Source organism: Palaemon carinicauda, chromosome 22 (assembly GCF_036898095.1).
Source record: "Palaemon carinicauda isolate YSFRI2023 chromosome 22, ASM3689809v2, whole genome shotgun sequence".
NCBI classification, from domain to species: Eukaryota; Metazoa; Arthropoda; class Malacostraca; order Decapoda; family Palaemonidae; genus Palaemon; species Palaemon carinicauda.
In genome coordinates this window covers 72,709,366-72,737,264 of record NC_090746.1, presented here as the reverse complement: position 1 = coordinate 72,737,264, position 27,899 = coordinate 72,709,366, and the positions used below count along the sequence as shown (strand labels likewise).

General features: G+C 38.9%; 1 protein-coding gene across 2 annotated transcripts; it reads right to left on the bottom strand.

Annotated features, from left to right (window-relative positions):
- Positions 1-27,899, bottom strand: LOC137616544 (organic cation transporter protein-like). Of its 2 annotated transcripts, none has more exons than XM_068346390.1 (13): positions 27,780-27,899; positions 21,249-21,346; positions 20,609-20,792; positions 11,000-11,111; positions 10,756-10,859; positions 6,582-6,736; positions 5,499-5,667; positions 3,227-3,374; positions 2,529-2,614; positions 2,021-2,280; positions 1,713-1,897; positions 1,048-1,193; positions 1-228 (listed from the first exon to the last, which is right to left on the bottom strand). In XM_068346390.1, the coding sequence occupies exons 2-13, from the start codon at positions 21,328-21,330 to the stop codon at positions 189-191; spliced, it is 1,671 nt and encodes a 556-aa protein (XP_068202491.1). In that variant the 5' UTR covers positions 21,331-21,346; positions 27,780-27,899; the 3' UTR covers positions 1-188. The 2 variants fall into 2 exon arrangements, with proteins under 2 accessions (XP_068202491.1, XP_068202489.1); XM_068346388.1 differs by having other exon boundaries at positions 27,751-27,898.

The window sequence follows — 27,899 nt, the reverse complement described above, 5'->3', positions numbered from 1 at the left end:
TTTAAGTTTTCATAGATTTGTACCAAAAGTTTAGAAGTAGTAGCCAATAGCTCCAATAATACACAAGATATTTTGTTGAAAAAAGGATGCAGCCACATGGAAATCATCTTTTTTAATCCATGTGGAACTATCCTTGGAAAACAAGCCATTTACGTAATTATGTAAGATTGGTCTGTGAAGTTTCAGACTTATCTTATTTCTTGCTTATCTGGTGTATCTTCTGTGTCCCTGAAAAGAAAGAATGATTAATTATTATTTCCTAATTTAGAATAGTGGAACAGAAAGAACAGTTCTTATTGGGATTAAGGCTAATTTAATCTAGAGTATTCTATTCTGAAACATTATTAAATGTATAATTAAATCTATTTATGATTTACAGTTTTCAGAAAGCCCTTAAATGACAGGGCAGAAAGATTAATGGAAATGGTAAAAAACTGGGGATTAAAGGATTTGGCAGAAGCCTATAAGGCAATTGAAGATATTATGTAGTCCTACTTGGAAAATGGTTAATCAGACCACTTGATAAGCAAATAAAGATGAGGACGTTTTCTGCTGTATTGCCATAAAGGCTATGAACTCTAGTTCATTGGCTCCGGTAGAAATAGCAACCAGGAGGTCTGTTACTTATACAGTATGTGTACAGTAGAATTAACAAATAAGTCTGTTCCAAATGTGTGATATGAAATTTTTAAAAGGTCCACTTAATTTACTGTCTATACAAGAAATGAACACATATCTTGTTATATACTCTTTTTACCCCTAGCTTCACCCAATTTTTACCTCTCTGGCTGCCTCCTTTTTTCCATATTTTAACTTTTACTTCATGGCACAACAATGAAGTTATACCTTTGAATAGCTGGCATGGTCACAGCGGTGGATAATTTGACCCAAATTCATGAGTCCAATGCAATATATTATGTTATTAAGCATATTTGTACTGGAAGTATTTAAATATAATTTCTTCTTCTTACTGAAGTCTGTAATCTAGTGCTTATGGCCAAATTGAATATATAAAGGATAAGTTTGAAAAGAAACTTTTCTACTTACAATGCAGGATTGTCAAATCCTTCCAGGTGTAAGATTGTGTCTGGTAATGAATCATCCAGTGTTTCATGTAAGGGAAGGGCAGCAATTCCAGCAATAATGGATGCTAGTCCAAACACAACTGGTGTTGTCCATGGATAAACAGCTCCCTATTTAATAATAAGAAAGCAACTGAGAATTTTGTTACATTTTATCATTATTTGGGGGGGGGAATTAACCTAATTGTAGTTATAATGAATTTGTTATTTGATAGCAAAATAGTATTGAGATAGTACTCTAAAAAGAAGAAATAAAAAAGGTAAAAGAACAGAGCAATAGAATGATAGAGCAAAATCACATTAAACAAATGAGAATCTATTTTAGACCATAGTAGAGGAGGAAGAAAGTAAATAGCAATACCTATGAGAGAAAGGGGTAAAGACAGTAATATTTCAGTTGTTAATTCAATGATAAATATCACAGTAAGTACTGTACTGTAAATGCATGAGGAACCAAGTTGTCAAAACCAAATGTCAATACATGCAGAGTTTAAATCAAGACCAAGGTAAAAGAGTACAATAGATGCAATTCTGTATTATCAGCAACACTCCTATTGCTATTACTGTCATTATAAAGGTTTAAAGTTACATATGGAAAATGCTGTTGTATAAAACACACAAATTACTTACTATAAAACTCATAAGGAATGGTGAGACCATTGCACCTGCCCGAGAAGACATCATAGCCGTTCCCATCCCACGGGTTCTAACTTCCGTGGGAAAGAGCTCAGAAGCGTAAAGAAACAAGATCTGGAACACAGTACTAATACCCAACTTCCCGATCATCACCATCGTTATCACGAGCCACACGTGTTCTTTTGAGAATCAGAAATAAAGAAAGCTTTATATTATTTCTAGCACTTGAAAAGTACCTAGTAACAATCTGAGACTTATTAATGTTTATAGATACTGTATTCAAATTAGATTATTTTAATTACCTTCAGGTATTACTGCCTGTGTGAGCATTGACACGCCAGTAATGAAGTAGCTTATAATCAGCGGCTTTTTACGTCCAAAGTAAGACACTATTGGTATGGTTACGGTATTCGAAGGGATTTCCACAATTCCTGAGATAACCATGAAAAGGAATGGATCAAAAGTGAAGGATCCACCACTTAGATTCAAACCAAAATACACCATTGCTACCACAAAGTAATCCACATACATCGCTAAGGTAATTATCCTAAGTTTAGGTGTTCTGGTTGGGGAGAAAAAATTGTATTTTCAGTTTACTTCTATATATGTATATTCATCATTTGATACCTAGTTACTCATGAGTTTTCTATATAAAAAGAAGCAATGTTTTTATTATTAGCGTAAATAGTCTCACATAATGCCTTTTGATTTCATGAAAAGTGTGATAGGAAATTTTTTGTTATCTGAAAAGTAGTCACATAATGCCTTTTGATTTCATGATAAAATTTATAATAGGAAATGTTTTGTTACCTGAAAAGGATTGTGGCTTCATACAACCATCTCTTGAGCTTCATCTTCATTGATGTTTCAGCTTCTTGAGTGCTTTCACTTCTCATCTGAAATGTGGAACATTTTTCATATTTTGTAGCCAAACACTTCCCAGAACATTATCTCTACAAGCAGCTCTTAGAATTTATTTAAGACTATGCTTACTTGCTTTTGTCTTAAGGAATTACGAGATTGATTTTCATTTTGTAGTTTATGGGTGCTGGCAAAGCAAACACAAGGGACCACAGAGAAGTTTTTGATAGAAAATTAATTAAATTTTCATGTTGTGTAAGAAAGGTAAACATTGGCAACAGGATAAATGAATAGAAATTAGTTATTATTATTATTATTATTATTATTATTATTATTATTTACTACTACTACTACTACTACTACTAGCTAAGCTATTATTATTATTATTATTATTATCTAAGCCCAAGGGCTCCAGCAGGGAAAAATAGCTTAGTGAGGAAAGGAAATAAACTACAAGAGAAGTAATGAACAATTAGAATAAAATATCTTAGCTGACTTTATTACCCTGCAGAGCAAATTTAATAAACCATTATGTTTCATTCAGTCCTACAATGATCAACAAATTGTGTCAAGTATTTTTCCATAATTTAAGAAATTTAAATGTTGCTATTATCCTGTGTTAACATTTTTTTTTCAGAGTTACTTACTTGTTCATGAATTTCTTTCATCATATTCAACAACATTCTCTCTTCTGGTAGCTCAGCTTTATTCCAGCGAGCAGCTTTTTGTAAGACCTTCAAAGCCTCTTTATGACGACCTATAACTATAAGCCATCGAGGCGATTCATCCATAATCCTGTAAAAGTATTTCATGTTTGATTCAATACAGTATTATGATTTCTTGTTAAAATCATGTTGGGAATAGCTGCATAAAATTGTGAAGTTCTGGTATCCTTCTCTGGTAATAACTCCCGTTTTACCATAGAAAGGTTCTTTTCATCCCTATATAGTATAGTGTTGCTATAACTACCCTTGCATTAATCTTGTGTAACTTGGGTTAATAAGGTGTGATTTTTTTTCCTATGTGAAGATTTTATTTATTGGCATCATCAAAATACATTTTGCTTCAGTTTTGACAGCTTTATATGTTACATATTGTTCTTTAGGCAAGCATTCTATTTTACCTGTAATATGAATGTATTTTTAGGACCAAATTAGTGGCTATTTTGTCATTTATTTGTACTATCTGTATTTGTTTCTCAGGGTATTTTACATAAACATATCATGTTCTAATTAACGGAGTCCGCTTTCTCTGAGCAGAATAGGAAATTGCCGGTAGCATTCTAAATTTTGTGGAATACTTTGTGTTTTTTTTCCCCATAGAAATCACACAAAATGTAAGGATTCGGGCACTAGCCGTGGTTTACAATAACTTTCTAAACCTTGAAGATGAAAGTTATGTAACAAGTTTAAGGGGCCTGTCCTTAAGTATGTATACTGTATACTATTTATCCTTACGAATACAGAAGAAAGAAGCTCCTTGGATCTTACCTGTCAAAAGTCAGATCCTGGATTGGTAGATGATGAAGCAGTTTTAACTACTGCACTGTAATTTTTCACTGGCTACTTTCCTCTTAGTAAAGGTAGAAGAGACTCTTTAGCTATGGTAAGAAGCTCTTCTAGAAGGACATTCCAAAATCAAACCTTTGTTCTCTAGTGCCCTAGCCTCTGTACGATGGTTTTCCACTGTCTTCGGTTAGAGTTCTCTTGCTTGAGGGTAAACTCAGGCACACAAATCTATCTGTTCCCTTATTTCCTTTCGTCACTATGCTATTTTCACTGTTGGAGCCTTTGGGCTTATAGCATCCTGCTTTTCCACTAGGTTTGTTGCTTAGCTAATAATACAAATAATAATATTGGAAGGGCTCTAGTCTTGGAACCATATTTCCTTTCCCACAGAGCCACATGTGTGTGCCATGACCCCTTTTGTGATTATATTGTCTGCTTTATCCCCATTCCCAGAGGTGTTGAGCAGAACACTAATAAGGCTGGGTTAAATATTCTAAGCCAGTAGATCCCTGTACCTATAGGGAACAGATGATTGGCATTGCAAGACAGTGATGTTGTAAGTCATTGGTAGACTGAACAGCCCCACTTAAGGAAATGCTTTTGACTATCACAAGATGTAATCAAATGAAAACTGCAGAGTCACAGTTTAGCTAATTTCACCAATTTGCCATTTTCTATTTTTAACAGTAAATTATTTTTTTACTCTATACAGGAAAGAAATATAGAAATAAGATAATGTTAATTTCGATAACTAAAAATAATTTTAATGTATTGTTGGAATTCTCAGAAAAAAATAGATTTAAAGAATAAAATGTCTATGCATTTATGGTATACACTAATTTGATCCCATCATAATGATGTACAATAGGGAGTATCTCAGAGTGATTGCCAATAACGATAATACAATAAGTCACATGATCTCCCCAAACTGTCGGATAAAAATGTGTGAACTGTTGCATTATATAACTTCATACAGTGTCCAACATAGAATATGTATTTGCCAAAAGACTTTCATAATTAGAGTACCTTGATTAGTGTGGGGATTTGGGTAAAGAAAAAAAAACATTTATGATTATAAAATTATGAACTGTTGCATTCTATGATTTAACACACCGTAAATTTACATCACTTATTTTCCAAAAAGTTGTTTATTCTTGCCTTAACTAAAGTGGTTTGGGAGGGGGGGGTGTTAAAAATAGCGATGGAAAGATTTACGAGTACTGAACGGTTACCATAGTGTTGGCAAAAACAGACAAATGTGTGAGCTATTAGGTTTTATAACATTATACAGTATCCAACATGGACTATTTATTTGCCAAAAAACTATTTATTGCTACCTAGATTAGAGTGTTTTTTTTTTCTTTCTTTTTTTGGTGAATAAAACAATGTAAACATTTACAAATACACTTACAACAGTGTTGGCAGAAACAGGAAACAAGGCAGAGAGACAGCTGTTTGAAGCCACCTCCATTCTCTTATAAGATAAGCCCATCCACCCCACAACAGGGTCCCTATGGCCCATGACAGAAACTGCAGCATTCCAATGGCTGATCTCATGTTGGGTTGTGTCACTTCCATGCCTTACATTATGAAAGGATACAGGATTTAGGTTAGCTGGCTGTCTGCTGCAGTATAATAGACTACAATTTATGATAATCTATTGTTAGCTTTGTGTTTGCATACATTAGGGTAAGACTTATTGGGAATCTGGTAAAATGGTAGTGTTTCAGGTAGTTTTAATGCTATACTGTACGGATCTTTGAACAGAGAATAACCGAATCCGTGAAGAGGGCTGTTTGTAGTCTTTTGGAAGGTCATCCAAACAGAGCTATAAGACTGTCACTGAAAGTCATCAGTCAACATCCTGGCTATCAATGAAAGTCATCGGCTAACATCCCCTTTTCACTAGTAATAGACCTGAGAATGATCTCATGAGGGGCTGTTTGCATTATGACCGCCGACTTTAGAACAATTTCCTGTAAAATCTGCTGGATCCCTGCTAATCTAAAAAATAAATTGAGTCCTGGTGGTTATTTGACTTTGGTGGGTAGCAAACGATGGAGAAGGGCATGGACCTCATAACCTTATTGCATTAAAGACTTTATGAGAACCAGATTATCACAATTGTGAATTGACTTCTTTTAACAGTAAAAGACAAATGAAGTAATCAAAAATGAATAAATAAGCAAGCCTTCCCAATGCCAAAGAAGATGAAAACACACAAGAAACTACCAAAGTATGATTTAGTACCTAAATGGAGAGTAAAAGTGAAGCATTCAATGTTCAAACAAACTAAAGTAATTAATATATTTGATGTATCAATAAAACATAGAGCTAGTGAAGTAATCAAGTAAAGATACTTACCACTGTACATACATATTAACATCATATCCATTTAGATTTTTTCATGAACAAGAGGTAATGGCAAACTAAGTGCTAATACTTTAAATTTATCAAATCCATCGAGAAGTGAGGTAAACCTTAATCCTGTTACCTAAAATATATCCAGTCTGCAGAGACGTGGGGTGCATAGTTCCCAAGAGAAATCTGGCCACAATGATGGTAGATATATTTGGCAGCCAGGCAGAGATCACAGCAATGAAAGAATAACAGGTGGCTCCAATTGTTATCATTCTTTTCCTGCCATACCTAAGGAAAGACAGTGATTATATAATTATATGCTAGTGTATGCAACCCCCTCTTGCCAGGGTATGACTACTCCCTCTCCCCTACCCTGGTTTTATATATATATATATATATATATATATATATATATATATATATATATATATACAGTATATATATAAAACCATTGTTTTCTTGTTTTTCAGTTGAATTACATTCACGCTTATATAACTGCCAAAGCCTCCTTAACTAACTAAATACACAAAAAGCAAAGAGTTATATAAAACCAACTGCAGCACAGCTTACTTAATTATATAAAAGGAGAGAATAATTTGAAACTGACACTGTTATAAGTGAGTATTTAAGCCCTTTTACTGTAATAGTCTTTCATTTGTTTTACATAGTTTTATGTACTTGCGAATGCTTTCCTGTCTTTAGTATTTTATAATTACTATTTTTTCTGAAGGATGAGATACCCAATTTTATTCTGATTATATTAGAAAATAGCGGGTCTGGAAGTATCAGTAAGAGTGTAACAATTATTCATGTCTTTTTTTGGCATTCACTGATGTATGTTACCTAACCCTTTGAACGGTAAGGTTTGACTTTATGTATGTGTATTCATATGTATTATGTATATCATGTATACACATAAACACACATATAATATATATATATATATATATATATATATATGTATATATATATATATATATATATATATATATATATATATATATATATATAATGATAGATAGACAGATAGATATTATAAACTCAAAATACAGAAGTCAAAATGGGATACAATATAAACTAATAGAAAGATCATATAGTTTCAGTGTTTTATGCACACACACACACACACATATATATATATATATATATATATATATATATATATATATATATACATATATATATATTTGTGTGTATGTATGTATTTATTTATATATATATATATATATATATATATATATATATATACATATATATATATATTTGTGTGTATGTATGTATTTATTTATATATATATATATATATATATATATATATATATATATATATATATATATAGATAGATAGATAGATAGATAGATAGATAATCCCTTCATTTTCAGGATGGTCACATCCAAAATTATTTTGTTTATATTATAATAATTATCAGAATTATCTAGTTCCTTTCTTCACACAAGTCCTGTATGTAAGAGCTCATGCCAACTTGATTGTGATTAGTTTCTTGCAGAGGACCAAAGGAATTAATGCATAAATGAGTTCCAAACAAATGCTCTAGTCTTAGAATGATAACAAGAATATTAAAATGAATAGGGCAGTGGTATGCGGAGGTAAAGGAAAATAGCATGATTTAGTTGATGCACATTAAAAGCATAACTTCAATATGGAGTCTTTGAGGGATGGGAGTTGTGAATGCAAAAACATTCTTATCTAATGGAGGAAGTGCTACACATCTCAAGGATGTAATTTGATAGACTGATCACATAGTATTCATCTCATTTGAGTGGTTTTATGGGGACCCTTAAAACCACTGTAATGATAATGAAAGTTGAAGATAAAAGATATCACATTGGTCATTAATTTACAAACAAGGTAAATAAAAGTAATTTAATTTGCATGAGGTACATAACAAATTTATTTAAATTGAGAAGATTATCCAGAATTTAATCACTTTGCTATCGAGGAACAGCAAGAACTTTGAAAACTTTGTGTACATAAGGCATTACTGAAGAGTCTTCCTAATAGGTCGTAGTGCCATCAGTGCACCTCATGAGATGCAATTTATGTATTGTTATAAAGTCTACTGGCATCTCTTTATCCCATGATTGTACCCAGTTTTTAACTTTCCATTTTACTGCATCTATTTGCCAAAAACTTTTAACTTTTATTTCATTGTACAACTGCTTGGTTTTCCTGTAGTTGCACTTTGATGCTTAGTAACTTTTACCTCAGAGCATGCCCATATGGTCCACATCCTTTTATATATAGGGTCTTTGCACCTACTTTCAAAGCCTTATACCACACCTCCATGTCGCTTCATTTCCACCATCTTGCTATCCAACCATCCTAGCCACTACAATTTCTCCATTACCTGTACTTCAATTCATTCACTCTCTATCTCGCTGTTCAATTACTCATAATTCCTTCTCCTTGTCATCCTAATACTGCATAGAACTAAATAACTAGTGGTTCCAGTTACAAGATTGTTTCAGATCGTGAGGCTAAACTTCCCTAATTCAAATCATTAAAAGCACATGCTTTTGAAAAAGATGTTCTATAATCATATTAAAACCACCAATGTATAAAAACTAATGTATGTATTATCAAGCTTGATTCTAATGATAAGGTGTACAGTAGACCCAGTATTAATAATCTACATCTTTGATATGTTCAATATGTAGATTTTTAAAGTTTTTATTAATGAAAAACGCCAAGTAGCCTTTCTCCAAGTTGGATCATTCCATCCCTAAACTATGATTTACTCGTACAAGAGAGATTTGTCACTTGAGAAGTTAATGCATCCAAAATAGGTAATTTCCTTTTTATCTTCGTGGTGTAGCATTTAAAAAATGAAAAACAATAATATTGTTGAAAGGTATGAAGATTGTAATAGTAAAAGGAAATCATAAATTTTATCTATTGTGAAATTTTAGTATGCTAATGTTTAGCAGTTGCTCCAGTACTATTGATGCAGTAAGAATTGACCACTATGATTTTTAGAGGATACAAAACTAATGCTCAAATTTTTAGAGTAACTTTATAATGATTGTAAAATGCTACCAATTCAATTATATCTCATGAATATCCCAGCAACACTATAATTTACCTCTGGCAGTTATTTCTATATTTTCTTCTTTTATAGTATATTTTATGTAGTTTATATTGACATGAAGCCAAGTGACATTTGAGAGCCCCTTATTGATGCATATTACCTCCTGTAAGAGAGATTTGATTTGCTCAAAGCATTGAAACCATATCAGAATCTTGTTTGCTTCCCCCCCCCCCCCCCCGTGGTGTTAGCTTAACCATTTGAGCTATATAAGACGTATTTCATGTCGAGTGGAAACTACCTTCCTTCTGTGCCAATAACATAATTTACGTCCAGTAATTACCGAGTTTTCCCTTTCTTATATTATTTATGGATATGAACATTTTACTAAACATGTAGGCTAACATTTTTATATACATGGAAAGAAATTTATTTTATCTGCAATACGATAATAAATGTTGTCAAGTCTTATCTTATATAGTTTTTGTGCTAAGTGAAGTTAACTAAAATGTCTAAAAACGGGCCCCCGGGCACGAGAGCCAAATTATTTTTAGGGGGCGGGTTGATCTTCAAAAAGTTAAAGCAATGCAAAGGAACAAGCAAGCTTGGGTAAAAATATCCCTTTTTTATTTCTTCTTCTTTTTGGCGAAGATCTGTATTGTTATGCACCGTCCATAAATACGAGTGTATGATATGTGCTTTTTGAAGTTCTTTCTATCCATTGATAGCAAAATGATGAAATTTGATATTATATTGATTCTAAAATCAGAATAATTTGTTAAGTACCTCTTGTGAATTCAATTCCTTTTGTTTATTTACCTTGTAAGCGAGTTAAAGACCAATTAGAAATTTTCCACTTTCAACATTCATTATCATTAGGTACTTGCCTTTAAGGGTCCACTTAAAATCACTTAAATGGGATTAAACGATGCAAATAGTGATCCATTGAATTTAGATTAAGCCACAACCAGGCTGTTAGATTACATCCTTGAACTGTGATGCTCTGCCTCCAGTTCATTCATTTAAGGTCGCTTCACCTTTTGTGAGACAAGGATATTGCATAATGCCTCCAGAAGATTTAAGAAGTTTAGCATTCATACCTTCCAGCCCTCAAAGACTGACTAATAAATCTCATTGTGGTCTTCCCTGGAGTACATATAGAAAGAGAATAATTGGACACTATTTAGATGTTATTTCCCAAGTAGTCGACTTAAACATGCCAAAAGTATAAATTCTTCTAATCAAATTTCAATTCTCTTACTTGTCTGCCATGTAGCCATTGAGACCTGCGCCTACCAAAATCCCAAACATGTAGATACTCTGGTACGTTGCTCGAAGGAACTTCCAGTCACACACGAGCTCGAACTATTGTTGCAGAGAAAATATAAATTATGCCTGTTTCTGGTGCACATAATTAAAAAGATTAATTCAAATGTATAGTTCTTTCACATTCATTCTTTTTATTCATTTCGATTGATTTTATTATCTGCTCCACTATTTCTTACCTCAGACGTCACCGTTGAGACGAAAGTCGTGTTGTCAAAATCCCAAGAAGTGCACTGCTCTTCAGTAATGTTCCCAGTTGTGATGTTCTGGATGAGGTAGGTGCAGGAGGACCTAAGATGATGTATTTACTTGTCATTTCTGGATTATTAATTTTTTAAGGAGCATTATTTTTTTTCTGGTAGTGATAAAGCAAATTTTATTTCAAATGGTTGACTATTGTACTAGACTAGAGGTTTTTATTCAATGGCTCCTTTGTCATCCAGTTTGACTTACAAAGTTGGGATCGAGATAGTAAATTGATATTCAAATATTATTATTCAAATTGGGTTGAAATTGGATAAGGAAGGAAAGATCTCTGTTTATGTCCCCGCAGTTTTCTGTAACTTATTTTTGTAATGACCTTTCAAGGCACGTTTCATCCTTTGTAGCTTACACAAGGTGTGGTTTTGTATAATCTTTTTTGGGCTCAAGCCATGGCGTCCTGATGGAAGGTTCCTTTTTGGTAGCTTCCTTGGGTAAATAACTACTAAGATATTCCCAGAGAATTTAACCACAGGTTATCACAGAATTCTAACTTCTGGAGCGAGTATCCTAAAGGTTTCCCTTTTAAGACATCGTATATCAACAGGGGACGCATGTATTAACGCGCCACATAGCTATCTACACCCCGAACAGAGTTAATGCTTCGGTGTGTAAGGGCTGAGAATAGCTGGGAGCCGTTCCATAGCTAATCTCATCCGTGGCTACTTCTGGTACTCGAGACGTAAACAAACGGGCGCCATTGCTTAAATGACGTCACGACCGTCTTCATCCTTTGTTCAGTAGCTCGCCCTACTTAGACGGATTTTCCCTGTGCCTTACTTATCGCTTTGCATCTACGTTATGTCGCTACCTTCGGCCTCGCCTTCTTCTGGAAAGTTGAGTACAAGGTTCCAGTATTGTTTAGTTAAGCTCTGACCGTAAAGTAAATATTACTTTCCGAGATAATTGTTGTTTTGTGGCAGAGCTGTGCCTCTACCGGACCCGCCATTTTATGGCGTCGTTGTTGTTATGCATGCCTTATTTAGTTAGCCACAACAACGCTTCCGGCCTCATTTACTAATCGATAACATTAGTTTATTTAGTCTTCATAGCTAGGAACTTTTATATCGTGTTTTGACGCTTTTTATCGGTCATCGATTGACCTCATACCAGTCGGCTACTATAGCCCCCAGGCCAGAGCGCCTATATCAGTGTTCATGCATGATTTTATTAGTGATCCTAGGCTAAGTTATGAAGATAGTGGCATTATTATTTTACAATACTTTCGACTGTGATGCAAGTGTTTTTCGCCTTCAGGGACCATATAGGGGATAGGTTAGTTAGTTTCCCTTCCTAACCTAACCTACTTGTAGGACCCCTATATGCTTCCTTCATCCCCCTGCCCTTGGCATTCCCTCTGTTTAGCCTTGATTCCCTTACTAAGTAAAGGGATCAAGCGCCTATCGGAGTATATTATCGCCTCTCAGTCCTCCCTAAAGGAATGAACCCCCCTTAGGGTTGCGTCCGAGAGTGAGGAACGGCTAGCCCTTCCTCTATGGCTAGGACTAGTCTATGACTGTCCTGCGATAGCGATATGTCTTCTATCTTTCCTAGTTCAGGGCTTTTAGCCCTGCTCTAGGTTAGGTTTTGGAAGGTTATTCTGTCCCCTGCTGAAACTATACCCATGCACCGTTTCAGCCAGGCTGCCTTATCTTAGGTTAGGGAGTGTCCTCCCTTTCCCTAGTGGCCGCTCTGGTACAGAACCCCTTCCATGGAAGACTCTTCTCTTCTCCCCTCCCCACCTATCTCTTGTATAGCCTAGCCTACACTTAGGTTAGTCTATACCCATCTGTCCCCTGTCCTACAACTCCTCCTTAGGGTGGAGTGATAGGGCTACCTGGAGCTTCTATGTGCAGTCCGCTCTGGTACATATACCCTTCATAGTGTCCTATGGGGTTAGCCACTGGATGTGTTCTGCATGTAGAGGTCTCCCCCTCTTTGGGTGTCCCCTAGCCCTCCCTTGGGCTACCCTAGCTCCCGGTCCTCTGAGACCCCTGCTTCTGGGTGATAGAGCCAGCCTCTATCATGGGTACACCCTCTCAGGGGGGGATGTCTGGGAGTCCATGACTGGACTTCTTACATCCCTCCCCCTGTCTCTCTCACTATCCGGGTGCCGGTCCCTTGCCGCCTCCACTGTCGGCGATACCCGCCTCCCACCTTGGTGACTCTCCCCTTACCCTCATGCCGCCAGCCCCCCGCGTGCCGGGGGACTGCCGACCGCCGCCGGCTCCTGCCGATGGCTCTCCTCCTTCCTCCTAGCTTCGCCGTCCGCCTGCCGGTCGGCCACCGGAGTGCCGGCATCCACTGCCGGCAACCTGGTTCCGCTATAACCATCCTTGTCCCTGTCACCAATCCGGCATCCTCCGACTGCCGGAGCCGCCGCTCCCCTGCCGGCGTGCCGCCGTTGTGCCGGCGGCCGCCACCCTGGTATTACTCTTGACTTACATATTGTCTGTTCTAATGCCAGAAACTCTGCTGGAGCGGCCTCCGGCGTGCCGGAGGTCTGCCGGAACCCCCCCGGAGGCGTCAAGACTGCTTGCACCCCCTTCTACTAGCTATCATATGAATACTGATAGCCCTACACTGCAAACAGATGGCCTGTTTACGCTCTTAGATCAGTGCCTTGGTACTGTTCTATTAGTAATCATGCTGTCTCTTTGCACTCTTCAAAATTCCAGCATGCTGCGTGTATCTTAGCGCGGCTGGTTGCCGGAAGCAGTTACCCTAAGGGACCTGTTAGCCCCCTAATTTGGGACTGAGTGGCCTCGGTCCCAAACTTATCCTTGGCATTTTCCATGGAATTCCATTGCCCTATGGACTTCTAAGGAATACTATCCTGTGCCTTCGGCCATCTCGGAGTATCCAAGGATAAAGCTTGCGGTAGCCAGCCGGGCGAGATGCATAGAGTATGTTTTCTTTACTACTTCAATCTCTATGCATCACACCCTTCATTAAGTTAAAAATTAATGATTAATATTAACTTAGATTAAGAGCCATTCTTATGACTCCCCCCATACTCATTTTCTCTTTCTTCCACAGGAGCAGCAGATGAAGTGTGACTTCGACTTCTGCGCTGTGAAACGCCCGCACTTCTACGGGCATACGGCTTGCAGGACTCACGCCCCTTGTGCTAACAAGAAAGGGGATTTGAAATTCTGGGACCCGCTGAACTGTATGGTCTGCCAGGCTCACATAGCTGATGGCTTCCATAACTCTCCCTCAGCGGAGATCAGGGACATTGCTCGAGAGAAGCTACGCAAATGGGTGCGTGGCTTCCAGAAGAATGCCACCGGACCGTACCTGGCCACTGAAGAATTGAGGTCACTGCTGTTCCCAAAGGCCTCCCCTGATTCTGTGGTGCCCAAGGATTTGATCCCCACTGTCCAAATTACGGTGGAACCTGATGTAGTCATGGCCCAGTCCATGCACGATTGCCGCCTAGATTCCGATGATGACGAACACATGTCGGATGTCTCGGAGGGTACAGAGAAGACCCTCATGGCTCAAGGAGCCGAAGATGAAGAAGACCAGGTGGAATACGCCGAGTCGGAGCAAGAGGTCGCTCCTCCTTCCATCTCCGCCCCTACTCCTACACCGACGGAAGTGTCTCTCCCGTCTACCTCCACGACCCCGGAACCCTCATCATCCACTCAGGAAATGCTCCGGTTGATTAAAGCCGTCATGGACGACAAGTTAAAGGAGAATCAGGAGTTCATCAGGTCCATGATAGGATCCAAAGAACCGAAGAAGATCTCGGTTAAGGATCTCCCCGCTTGCTCTCATGCCAACCCATGGAGGTATGCTGAGCATATGGTGATAGCGACCGGCAGAATCTTTGTCAGCGACAAGATCGGCTCGGTCCCCTTGGAAGATGTGGAATTCTTCCCCAATTTTGAGGCCTACCCGGACTGTTACGTCCGACTTCGCTCTGAACCTGCCTCTAAAGAAGAGACCGAACCGAAAGAAGAGATAGTGTTCGATCTCGCGAAGGCCCAGGCTATGCTAGCCAACACGTTCAAGAGTAGGGGTTTTACCTGCTCTAAGCTTCCGGCCCTGAGCAAGAAGCACCCTACCTACGTCGCACCTGAAGATGCGGTACTTCCATTCATGGAAAAGGCCTTCGCTGCGTGCCTTAAAGCTGTGGAAGAGGGGAAAGCCTGCCCTGCACTGGAGGAGTGCAGACCCTTCTCCATAGTTACTCCCCCTGACGCTCGACACTGGAAGGACATCCAGCATACTTTCGTCGTGGGAAAGCTAGATCCTGACGTCGCCGGACGTCAGTTTAATGAAGACCTCCCGAAGCTCAACGATCACCTCCTTCGTCGGGAACAAGATACGAAGGAGAGGCTCGCAGCATCCATGTCCCACCAAGTCCAACTTGAAGTTATGGCCTGTGACACCAGAGTACCAGACCACTACATGGTACTTGCCAAATCCCATATGGCAACCCTGATGAAGGACTTGTACCACTTCATGAAGGCTCGGAGAGCCTGTCGTGAATTCGTGTTCGCAGGTGCCACTGTGAAACACGAACCCCGGAGGCTGATTTCCTCCAACATCTGGGGCAAACACCTCTTTCCTTCTGACCTTGTGAAGGAGATCACTGACAAAGCCGCCACGGAGAATAGGAACCTTCTCCACAAATGGGGCATGTCAAAGAAGAGAAAACCCTCTCAGGACGACGGACCTCAACCTAAGAGGAAAGCCTCAAAACAGAAACCCCAGCAACGTCAACCAAGACGTCAGTTTCCGGGACCCGCTACCTCCCAAGTGGCAGCTCAGCCACAACAGACCTTTCAACTGGTCACCCAACCGGTGTTGTCACAGTCACCGGTCTTCACCCCTGCTTTCGAGCAACAGACGACTACCTTTCGTCCCAAAGGTAGAGGCTCAAACAGAGGTGCAGGCAGAGACGCATCTCGCCGTCCCTCCAGAGGCAGAGGAGGAAAGGGAGCTAGCGGCCGAGGCAGCAAGCCCTCGGGACACCAGAAGCAATGAAGTGCTTCCGGTGGGAGGAAGACTCCGCCAATTCCAGGATCGTTGGACCTTCGATCCCTGGGCGCACAGCATCGTCAAGAAGGGTCTAGGCTGGAGTTGGACTCAACCACCCCCAACATTCCAGCAGTTCTTCCAACAATCAACCCCCCTTCTGGAAGAATATGTCCTAGATCTCTTGAACAAGGTGATAAGGAAGGTAAAGTCCACCAGGTTCCAAGGACGACTGTTTTGTGTCCCCAAGAAAGACTCCGACAAACTCAGAGTCATTCTGGACTTATCCCCCCTCAACAAGTTCATAGCGAACGACAAGTTCAAGATGCTGACTCTTCAACAAATAAGGACCCTTCTGCCTCGAGGTTCCTACACGGTCTCCATAGACCTGGCGGATGCCTACTGGCACGTTCCAATGAACCATCACGCTTCCTCCTACCTAGGATTTCGACTCCAAAGGAAAAGCTACGCCTTCAGGGCCATGCCTTTCGGCCTCAATGTGGCCCCTCGGATCTTCACAAAGCTGGCGGACGCCATAGTACAACAGCTCCGCCTCCGAAACGTCCAGGTGATGGCCTACCTCGACGACTGGCTAGTTTGGGCTCCATCGCCCGAGGATTGTGTAAAATCCTGCAACAAAGTCACCCAGTACCTAGAACACCTGGGATTCAAGATAAACGAGAAGAAATCTCGCCTCTCTCCAGCTCAGAAGTTCCAGTGGTTAGGAATCCAATGGAACCTTCAGTCACACCGCCTTTCCATCCCCCAGAAGAAAAGGAAGGAAATAGCAGGGTCTGTCAAGCGACTACTAAAATCCAAACGGATTTCAAGACGCCAGCAGGAACGAGTTCTAGGCTCTCTACAGTTCGCCTCAGTAACAAACCCAGTGCTTCGTGCACAGCTAAAGGATGCCGCGGGAGTCTGGAGACGTTCTGCATCCATCGCTCGAAGAGACCTCAAGAGACGGCTCCCAAACAGACTTCGACTTCTCCTCAAGCCGTGGTCGGAAGCAAAGGCCCTGAAAAGGTCCATTCCTCTTCAACACCCACCTCCATCACTCAACATCCACACGGACGCTTCGCTGGAGGGTTGGGGAGGTCACTCCCACCAAAAACAGGCTCAAGGCACCTGGTCTCCCCTGTTCAAGACGTTCCACATCAACATCTTGGAGGCCATGGCGGTCCTTCTAACTCTGAAGAAACTATCCCCGCCTCCCTCGATCCACATTCGTCTAACCCTAGACAACTCGGTGGTAGTTCAATGTCTCAATCGCCAAGGCTCAAGATCGCCCCAGATAAATCAGGTGCTTCTCCCAATCTTCCGTCTGGCAGAGAAGAAGAAGTGGCACCTGTCTGCAGTTCACCTACAAGGATTCCGCAACGTGACAGCGGATGCTCTATCTCGAACAAACCCGATAGAGTCGGAATGGTCTCTAGACGCAAGATCATTCTCCTTCATTTCTCACCAAGTCCCAGAACTTCAGATAGATCTCTTCGCAACGAGCGACAACAATCAACTTCCTCGGTATGTGGCCCCGTACGAGGACCCCAAGGCAGAAGCAGTGGATGCCATGTCACTGGACTGGAACAGATGGTCCAAGATCTACCTGTTCCCTCCCACCAACTTTCTGCTGAAAGTCCTCTCCAAACTGAGAACCTTCAAAGGGACAGCGGCCCTAGTGGCTCCCAAGTGGCCCCGGAGCAACTGGTACCCCCTGGTCCTGGAGCTGCAGCCCAAGCTGATCCCTCTACCGGGCCCAGTTCTCTCCCAACAAGTACAGAAGTCGACTGTCTTCGCTTCATCATCGAAAATCAAGGACCTTCATCTCATGATTTTCTCTCCCTAGCCGCAAAGAAGAGGTTTGGGATCTCGAAGAAAAGTCTAGACTTCCTCGAGGAATACAAGACCGAATCCACAAGACGGCAATACGAATCATCCTGGAGAAAATGGGTCTCTTTCGTCAAGACAAAAAATCCTAAAGAAATCACAATTGATTTCTGCATGTCCTTCTTCATTCACCTTCATGGACAAGGATTAGCAGCCAATACGATTTCAACCTGCAAATCGGCCTTGACCAGACCAATTCTGTATGCCTTCCAAATTGATCTGTCCTGCGACATCTTCAATAAACTACCGAAAGCATGTGCTCGTCTACGCCCAGCACCCCCACCGAAACCGATCTCCTGGTCACTAGACAAGGTGCTCCATTTCGCCTCCAACTTGGATAATGATTCATGCCCTCTCAAGGATCTGACTCAGAAAGTTATATTTCTCTTTGCTCTTGCTTCGGGAGCCCGAGTTAGCGAAATAGTGGCATTATCAAGAGAAGAGGGTCACATCCTGTTTACTGATACAGGAGACATTACCCTCTCCCCTGATCCGACGTTTCTCGCCAAAAATGAATTACCCACCAAAAGATGGGGCCCCTGGAGGATATGCCCCCTGAAGGAAGATGTCTCTTTATGCCCAGTAGAGAGCCTCAAGGTCTATCTTTGTAGAACTTCGAACTTTGGTGGAGGCCAACTCTTCAAAGGAGAAACATCGGGCAGCGACCTGTCACTGAAACAATTAAGAGCGAAAATCACCTACTTCATTCGCAGAGCGGATCCTGACAGTACACCCGCCGGTCATGATCCTAGGAAAGTTGCATCATCTCTGAATTTCTTTCAGAGTATGGACTTTGAAAGCCTTAAAAGCTTCACAGGCTGGAAGTCCTCGCGCGTTTTCTTTAAACATTATGCGAAACAAGTGCACGAAGTCAAACATTTTGTGGTAGCCGCAGGTAGTGTTATGAAACCTGCACCTAACTCTGCATAGAACCGTGAGTTACTTGGGACTCTAACTCTTCGGGTGCCTATGTTGACCCTCGAGTGATACATAGTGATGTCGAAAACACTTATAACTGTTCTTATCCCAGGTGAAATGTCATAGTTGTCACACAAGTGCCGCATGCCTTGAGCATGATGTGTTTTAATCAAAGACTGACGTTCCTCGAGAACGAGTGCCTACTAATAAATTTGAAATTCCTTTTCAGATTCAAGAGCAAGTCTTTATTACTATGTACATTATAATTACTGTAAATGAACTTTACTTATTGCTGCAATTCATTTAATTTCTGCATTTGTGAAATAAAATTTCTATTTTATTACCTGTGCGTCTCAATCAGCTCCTACTTACTATGAAATACATGCCTGTCATAGTTTTATTATCCCCTTTTCCTTATGGTTCATGGAGAAATTAAGATACTAACTCTTAATTTATATTCACTCTGATTATGTAATGTTCCAATACGAATACTTACTCTTCATACCCCGGAGATGAAACCACACAGTGTCCAACCACCACTGGTCTACTTTTCAGAATGTTCCTATACGAATGCCAAACATTCAGCTTCGTCTCCAAGTTCTTCAAGTTCTTCTATCAGGGTGAATAGCCCTTCAATACCACTTTGACGTCGGCATGGCCCGTGGGAACTTCACTGCCAAGGGGGGCTGGAAGATTCTTCCCTACGGTTCTTTACTAAGATTACTATGCTATTTTGTTAAAGCCTTTGGCACTTACTAATAGGGGAAAATCTACCACGATACATTGATTCTCTGGTATTCTTCCATCAGGACGCCATGGCTTGAGCCCAAAAAACGGATTTTGAGCGAAGCGAAAAATCTATTTTTGGGTGAGATAGCCATGGCGTCCTGATGGACCCTCCCTGCTACTTCGTCCAGTTTTTAGGTCCCACCCTTCTCTGCTGTATCATGGTGATCGGCAAGCAACTGGCTTCAGGATGAAGACGGTCGTGACGTCATTTAAGCAATGGCGCCCGTTTGTTTACGTCTCGAGTACCAGAAGTAGCCACGGATGAGATTAGCTATGGAACGGCTCCCAGCTATTCTCAGCCCTTACACACCGAAGCATTAACTCTGTTCGGGGTGTAGATAGCTATGTGGCGCGTTAATACATGCGTCCCCTGTTGATATACGATGTCTTAAAAGGGAAACCTTTAGGATACTCGCTCCAGAAGTTAGAATTCTGTGATAACCTGTGGTTAAATTCTCTGGGAATATCTTAGTAGTTATTTACCCAAGGAAGCTACCAAAAAGGAACCTTCCATCAGGACGCCATGGCTATCTCACCCAAAAATAGATTTTTCGCTTCGCTCAAAATCCGTTTAATATGTTCCGCCCACAAGCATCATGATTAGCTGCCACTCAAATTATCTCTGCTCTGCTGTGCCTCACTTCTCTCACAAATAATCATTATCATTACCTCATTGCTCCTCTGGTCTTACAAATGGTAAGCTTCACCGATGTGCTGCACACTAATCAAGATATCATAATTATGTATAGTTTGTTTTATTATTATTTTTATTTTTACATGAATTACTTGTGAGAAGGTTGCAACCAATCACGATGTTTGTGAGCAGAGCATGTTAAAGAATTTTGGATGGACCCAGTTGCTTCTGAATCTTATGTATCCTTGTAGTAAGATAGACTCAGAAGCCTTTCTATACTCAAACAATTCTGAATGGCTTTGATACTTACTCATCCCCATCTTCCGCGTTGCTGTTTGAATAAGACGCATTTGGTGAACCAGCATGTATTGCCCCCAAATCACTTGGAAGAGAAACTTTTGGTATAATGGCTGACTCGGGAACATGACAGGTATGGCCAACATCAGGAGCCAAGAAGGCTCCTCCTAGTGTGTGGTAGCTGACACATGCATACCCTGATGGGAAATTTAAACATAAACGTTAGTTTTAATCAAGAGTAAGAATGTATGTTGAGATAGGATGTGAATTTTACATTAAATTATCTGTAGGACCTTTAGGTATGTGTTGTGTAAATTCAGACTATATAATCAGTGGTTTCTTTGTGAAAATTACTGATAGATTTAGGACAAGGGATTGGTAGTTTCATTAGATATGTATAAATTTAGTTAAAATAGGGTTTATTAGACAGTAGGACTTCATATATATAGGATTTATATTGAAAAATAGTAAAACTATGTAGAAAATGGAATCCTTTAGCAATGAAAATTAACACTAACAGCAGAATTACAATGTTTGAAAATCGCCAAAAATAAATCATGCAAATTTTATGTATACCTCGAGGATTCTTAAAAAAAAAAAAAAAAAAAAAACTGTCATATCGTGCATGGAAAAGACTATTGGATAATACTTACAGTACGATAATGCGAAGTAATAAAATAAATTCCATTTTCCGGTGCCCAGTTGTGTCAGGATGGAATCGAAGTTATTGTCCATTATCGATCGAATTTGCCTAAAGTAAAAGAGAAACGTAGCTGATGACAAGTGCAGGGAGGTTGGATCTGAGAGCTGTGTTGAGCTCAGAGATGGCACAGGAAAGAAACAGCGTGAATTCATTAAGGGCCTATGTATCCCGCTGGTGCCAGAGAATTAAGAAAAACTAAAGTAAAAGAAGATATACATTTCCACAGTGTTTTGGGGTATTTGACGTTTTTACTGTTAAATTAAAAACTGGTGTCACCGCTGTTAAGGTTGTGTGAGAAAATCTATCGGTAATGGGAGGGTAAGCTTTTCAATCTAATAACTTTAGTTATAGTTGTTTACCGGCTTCGTTTATATATTAATTTGGTTATTTATATGTTGTCTTGAATTGAATCCATAGCTACGAATAATTTATGTTCTTATCATCTCTCTAAAAGTGAAAAGTTTCAGTAATAAAATTTTTAATCTTCAACCGTTATTTATAGAGAACTCGTAAACACACGCCAATGTCCATAAATTTAATTAAACCTTGTAGCAAACTTTTTTTTCTTTATCATTTTCCGTGTATTAAGAAATTGGTGCTTGAATATTTAGTTGGAATTCGGGTCAAGTTTATCGCTGTGTTGTAGCTTAGAATTATAAATATAAGGCTTGTGCTATGAATGTTTATAGGCTCGTGCTGGTTCCCTAGACTAAATGGACAATGGAGTAGACTTAAAGCATTAGAAATCATTTAGACAATCATGTATCGAAGATGAAGATTTTAGTGTCTTAAATAACAGTTCAGTGGCCTCAATATACATTTAAATCATATAATGAAATTGATTACGTTAATCTATGATGAACTTCCTCGGGTTGCCCAGTAGCTATTTACGAACCCGGTTAAACTGGTCAGTTACAAGAAAGTCACCCATATCTCCACCTCAGCTGTAGCCTACCAGTAACCAGTATTGATCAAGACTAATACTTATACTTATTTATTAAGATTAGATTAATGAGGTAGAGTGAGTGTAACTGAGTAGGCCTATAAGTTACTTGGGACAATTAACAGCTGTAAATATTTACTAAGTATATGGTGAACCCGAGAGAGGCCCAATTTGTTAAAAAAAAATGCATTCTCTTACCTTTGGTTGGAAAACAATGAGGAAATAGGTATAATATAAGTTGATATAGGCCTACATATTAATAGAAAAAACATGGCTGAAAACTCACAATAACGACCTAGGTTTTTTTTATTATTTATAAATCTCCCATATATGACAATTTTTTTAAACTAGTGTCACTTACAATGTATTAACTTTGTGTTTGATCTACAGGAATCCAGGCATGGATGCTTCTATCTTTGACTGTTTTGTTACCATCATGGCTAAGATACAATATGATAGAAAGGCCTCTTTTGTCTTTGCTGGTGATTTTAATGCTCACCATATTGAGTGATTAAATTTTGTTTCTCCTACTTGTCGCGATGGCTTAAGAGCTGTGGACTTTGCCTCTGAATCAGGCTGTGAGTAAATCATAAGTGAAGCTACTCACAGGTCAGATAACTGCTTGGACCTCGTATACACCGACTAACCTAGCGTTATAACAAGTAAAGTTGATTCTCCAGTTGGACATCGGGTCATGCCTTCATTTCATTAATGGTGAAGACTGAGCAGCCTGTCCCTGATGACTCATGTAAGATTTATATAATATCTCAAACAGACTAGAATGGAATTTTGAGTGAACTTTTGGGCTTGAATTGGTCACACTTGAATAGAAGTGTTGATCCTATTCCTTTGAATGAAAATCTAGTCCACATAATTGATAGGCGTGTAGGCTATCCCTTCTCGTATGCTATGGTACCGAGGGAAAGACGAACCATGGTTCAATGATGATTGTAGACGTGCTTATTTGGAGAAGCATGGGGCCTATTATCTTAGGAAGGGTAACAGATCTGATTTGACTTGGAATAACTATATTCAGCTTAGAGCTTTTGCTCTGAGAGTTTATGCTTCAACTGAAAAGGAATTTCATTTAACCATAAAAGAAACCCTTTCTGGTACAGCCCAGGAACCCAAGTGATGGACTACCCTTAAATCTGTACTCTTTGGTGTAGATGCAACAGTTCCTCCTTTACTTAAACCAGATGGCTTTGTCACTCCCTGTCTAAAGGAAAATGCAACCCTTTTAGCTGATGTGTTTGACAGTAAGCAGAGTAATGAGAAATTTGATCTTCCTCGTGCCTGTTTTCCTGAGGCTAAACTGACTAGTTTAGCTTTTCGATCTCGTGAAATTAAATCTCTCTTGATGGACCTTGATGCTTATGGAGATGTAGACCCAAATAGTATTTTTCTTTGTGTTTTATAAAGATTACCGATTTCTTAACTCCAAAGTTATCTGTTATTTTGAACGAGTCGGCAAAAAGAGGAGCTTTTAGAACTCGTTGGATAATCGGCAATGTCACTACATCATATAAATGAGTTTGTGGTAGCTCAAGTCCAAATGATTACTGCTCAGTTTCCATAACCCCCATATTATCTTAAGTTTTTGAACGTCTTTTAGCAAAACGTCTAAATAGAGTTGCCGAAGTTTGCAATTTGGTTTTCATAAAGGCATTGGAGCTTGTGATGCCCTTCTTACAATCTCCAATGCTGTACAGAAGTCCCTTGATTGTGGTCAAGAAGTTCGTATGATTGGCCTTGATTTTAGTGACGCCTTTGACCATGTTAATCATGAGGCCCTTCTTTTCAAACTCAAATAGTTGGGAGTCGGTAGACCTTTTCTCAGCCTCATTATTGAAATTTTAAGTAATAGACCGCAAAGAATTGTTGTTGATGGGCATGATAGTGAGTATAGGAATGTGATATCTGGTGTTCCTCAGGGTATTATTCTTGGCCCATTACTTTTCATACTATATAGCCTACACATGACATGTGGTTTGGCCTAGATAACAAGCTCGTTGCATATGCAGATGATACTACTCTCTTTGCACCAATTCCATCTCCTAAATGTAGATTTGAGGTTTCTGAATCCATTCAAAGAAATCTAGCTAAAATCAGTACATGATGCAAATTATTGGGCATGAAGTTGTATCATAACAAAACTCAAAGTATGGTTGTAAGTATGTCAAGGACAGGTGCTACCGGACATCCAGATCAAAACGTTGATAATGTTTCTTTAACACTGTATGACTTGAATATTAGGTGTGATTTTTGACAGCAAGTTTACTTTCAAGAAACAATTTAGGTCTGTGTTTTCTTCAATTGCACAAAAAATGGCTTATTGAGAAAGTCTTGTAAGATTTTTGGTGATCAATCTATTCTGAAGAATTGTTTTTTAATTCTTTCATTCTACCTTGTTTCGTGTATTGTTCTCACTTTATTAAATTTCTTATTCCTGATATAGGTATTAATCTCCGGCACCGTTGTTCAATCAGTTCGTTATGCATGTTGCATAAGATTTGTCATAATTTTGACCATCCTTTACTATCAGATCTTCCTGGAAATATCATCCTGTTCGTAATACTAGGCATGCAGTTAATTCTTATAGTCAAGCCTTCTCCATCATGAGGCTTAGTACTACACAGTATTCTAGAAGTTTTATTCCAGCTTTGACCAAGTTGTGGAATAATCTTCCTAATCAGGTAATTGAAATAGTAGAACTTCAAAAGTTCAAACTTGTACCAAATGTTTTTATGTTGAACAGGCTGACATAAGTCTTTTTATAGTTTATTTATATGAAATATGTTTTAATGTTGTTACTGTTCTTAAACAATTTTTTTTTAATTGTACATTACTTTTCATATAGTCTATTTATTTTATTTCCTTTCCTTATCGGGCTATTTTTCCCTGTTATAGCTCGTGGGCTTATAACATCCTGCTTTTCCAACTAGGATTGTAACATAGCTAATAATAATAATAATAATAATAATAATAATAATAATAATAATAATAATAATAATAATAATAATAATAACGAGAGAAATCAGAGATTTCTAACCTCCGACAAAGGTTGATTGAGTTGCCCATGGCCTAAGATCTATCTGTGGTTGAAATTTCTTTAAAATCCGTCAATTTGTTTTGACGTTATCTTTAAAATCCGGATCTGGATCATCTCCAAAATGTAATGGGGTAGTCCATGAGCTAAAATCTGAATGTGCCGAAAATTTCATAAGAATCCGGATCCGGGTCATCAAAATTCAATGGTGACATCCATGACCTAAGATTTATCTGTGGTAAGATATTTCGTCAAAATCCGTAGAGTAGTTTTGACGTAATCCTGTCCACAGAAACACAGACAAATAAATGGTTAAACTAGAATCTGAATCCGGGTCATCTCCAACATTTAATGGGGTCGTCCATCATCTATGTTTATCTGTGGGGAAAATTTCGTCTAAATCCGTTGATTAGCTTTGATGTTATCTTTAAACTTGCAAAAATTGCAAATTCAGATCCACATTATCTCCAAAATTTAATGGTGTTGTCCATAACCAAAAATCTATCTGTGGTGAGAATTTTGTCAAAATCCACCTAGTAGTTTTGATGTAATCCTGTCCACAGACACGAAAAATGCAAATCTGGATCTAGAATCCAGATCCAGATCAGCTCCTAAATTGAATATGGTCGACTATGACCTAAGGTCTATATTCAATGAAAATTTCATCAATATCCGTCAAGTTGTTTTGACGTAATCCTGTCCACAGACACAGACAAATAAACAAGTGAGCAAGTCCTGAACGCGGACATGGTCCTCGTAGAGGACATACCTCCGCCAAGGTGACCTAGAGCGCCATATGTCCTAGAATCATGAATTGATGTGACTTCGACTTTCAAGTAACGTTTGACCTTTACCCTCAAGTGACCTTGACCTTAATGTGACTTTGACCTTCACATGACCTTGACCTTCACGTGACCTTCAAGTGACCTTGACCTTCACGTGACCTTGACCTTCACATGACCTTGGCTTCAAGTGACCTTGATCTTCAAATGTACTTGACCTTCACGTGACCTTGACCTTCAGGTGACCTTGACCTTCACGTGACCTTGACCTTCACGTGACCTTGACCTTCAAGTGACCTGCTTGACTTTTGACCTTCAAGTGATCTTTGTTCATTTGCCACTGATACTTAATATGACATTGATATAATGCACCAATATGACCTTGACCTTTGACCTTTATAAATTTGAACATCACCCATGGGTTGCGCCTGGACTAGGACTTCCCTGTTGGCTTATGCAAAAGTCAGTGCTTTATTTCTGTCTCTTGATATGGCCACTTATGTCATAGTGACACCAGTGACCCCTGTGACCTTGACCTTGGGGTGACCTTGACCAAAATTTAATCAGTTCTTCCATACACATTGGGGAACTACTTGGCCAAGTTTGAAGTGATTCCGTGTAGAAATGTGGCCTCTACGTTGTCCACAGACAGACAGACAAACAGAGAAACAAACAAACAAACAAACAAACCGAACCGAAAACATAACCTCCGCCGCTTGGCGGAGGTAATAAACCGACTCGATCGCATAACCTCCTTGGCAGAGGTAATAACAATAAAAACTCTCTCTCTCTCTCTCTCTCTCTCTCTCTCTCTCTCTCTCTCTCTCTCTCTCTCTCTCTCTCTCTCTCTCTCTCGCACACACACACACACACACACACACACACACACATATATATATATATATATATATATATATATATATATATATATATATATATATATATATATATATATATATATCAATCATCAGCCATTACTAGTCCCTGCTGAACAAATGCCACACCCGCGTGTGTGTGTGTGTATATATATATATATATATATATATATATATATATATATATATATATATATATATATATATATATATATATATGTGTGTGTGTGTGTGTGTGTGTTACGATAATTTATTGATGCATTTCTGTCATAATATGACATTACAAATCTAGCCTACCTGTATGTTTGTATTTTATATTTTTTTCATGCTAAAGTAAACATGAACCATTTTCATCATCCATAAATGTGAAATTCATTACTGGCTAAACAATAAAATTCTACCATGTCAGAAAATAGGCCTACAGGTACTCATAATTTGAAATCAAAGACGACCATAGAAACAAATAAGTGAATTACATAGTTAAAGACTAGATAAGTACATCATCTATTCAAGCAAGCATAATTTAGTTTGAAGCCTCAAACTTTTGTACAGGAGGTCGTAAGTAACCAAAGTATAACACATCTTATAGGTAATAGCCAACTAAAATAAATACTTCAATAGCCTATACAGGCCCAGTGTTGCCACAAGATGCCACCTAAGTCTCCAATTTTACTGATATTAATTTACATGTAGATATGGCCATCATTCTTTGCAACCTCCTCCCCCTTTAAAGTTTCTTACTAAAGAGTTTTTACTTGAATTATCATCACTCTTCACCATTTATTCTATACTGTTATACTTACATTCACATCAAATTTGTCTGGAATAATACCTTCAAAGAAACATTCAATTGTTGTCTAAACGCGTTGAAATCATCGCACGATTGTATCAAGTACCGTATACGCTAGCACTCACTCACACACCTTCCATGAGACTAGTGCAATTGTATAAC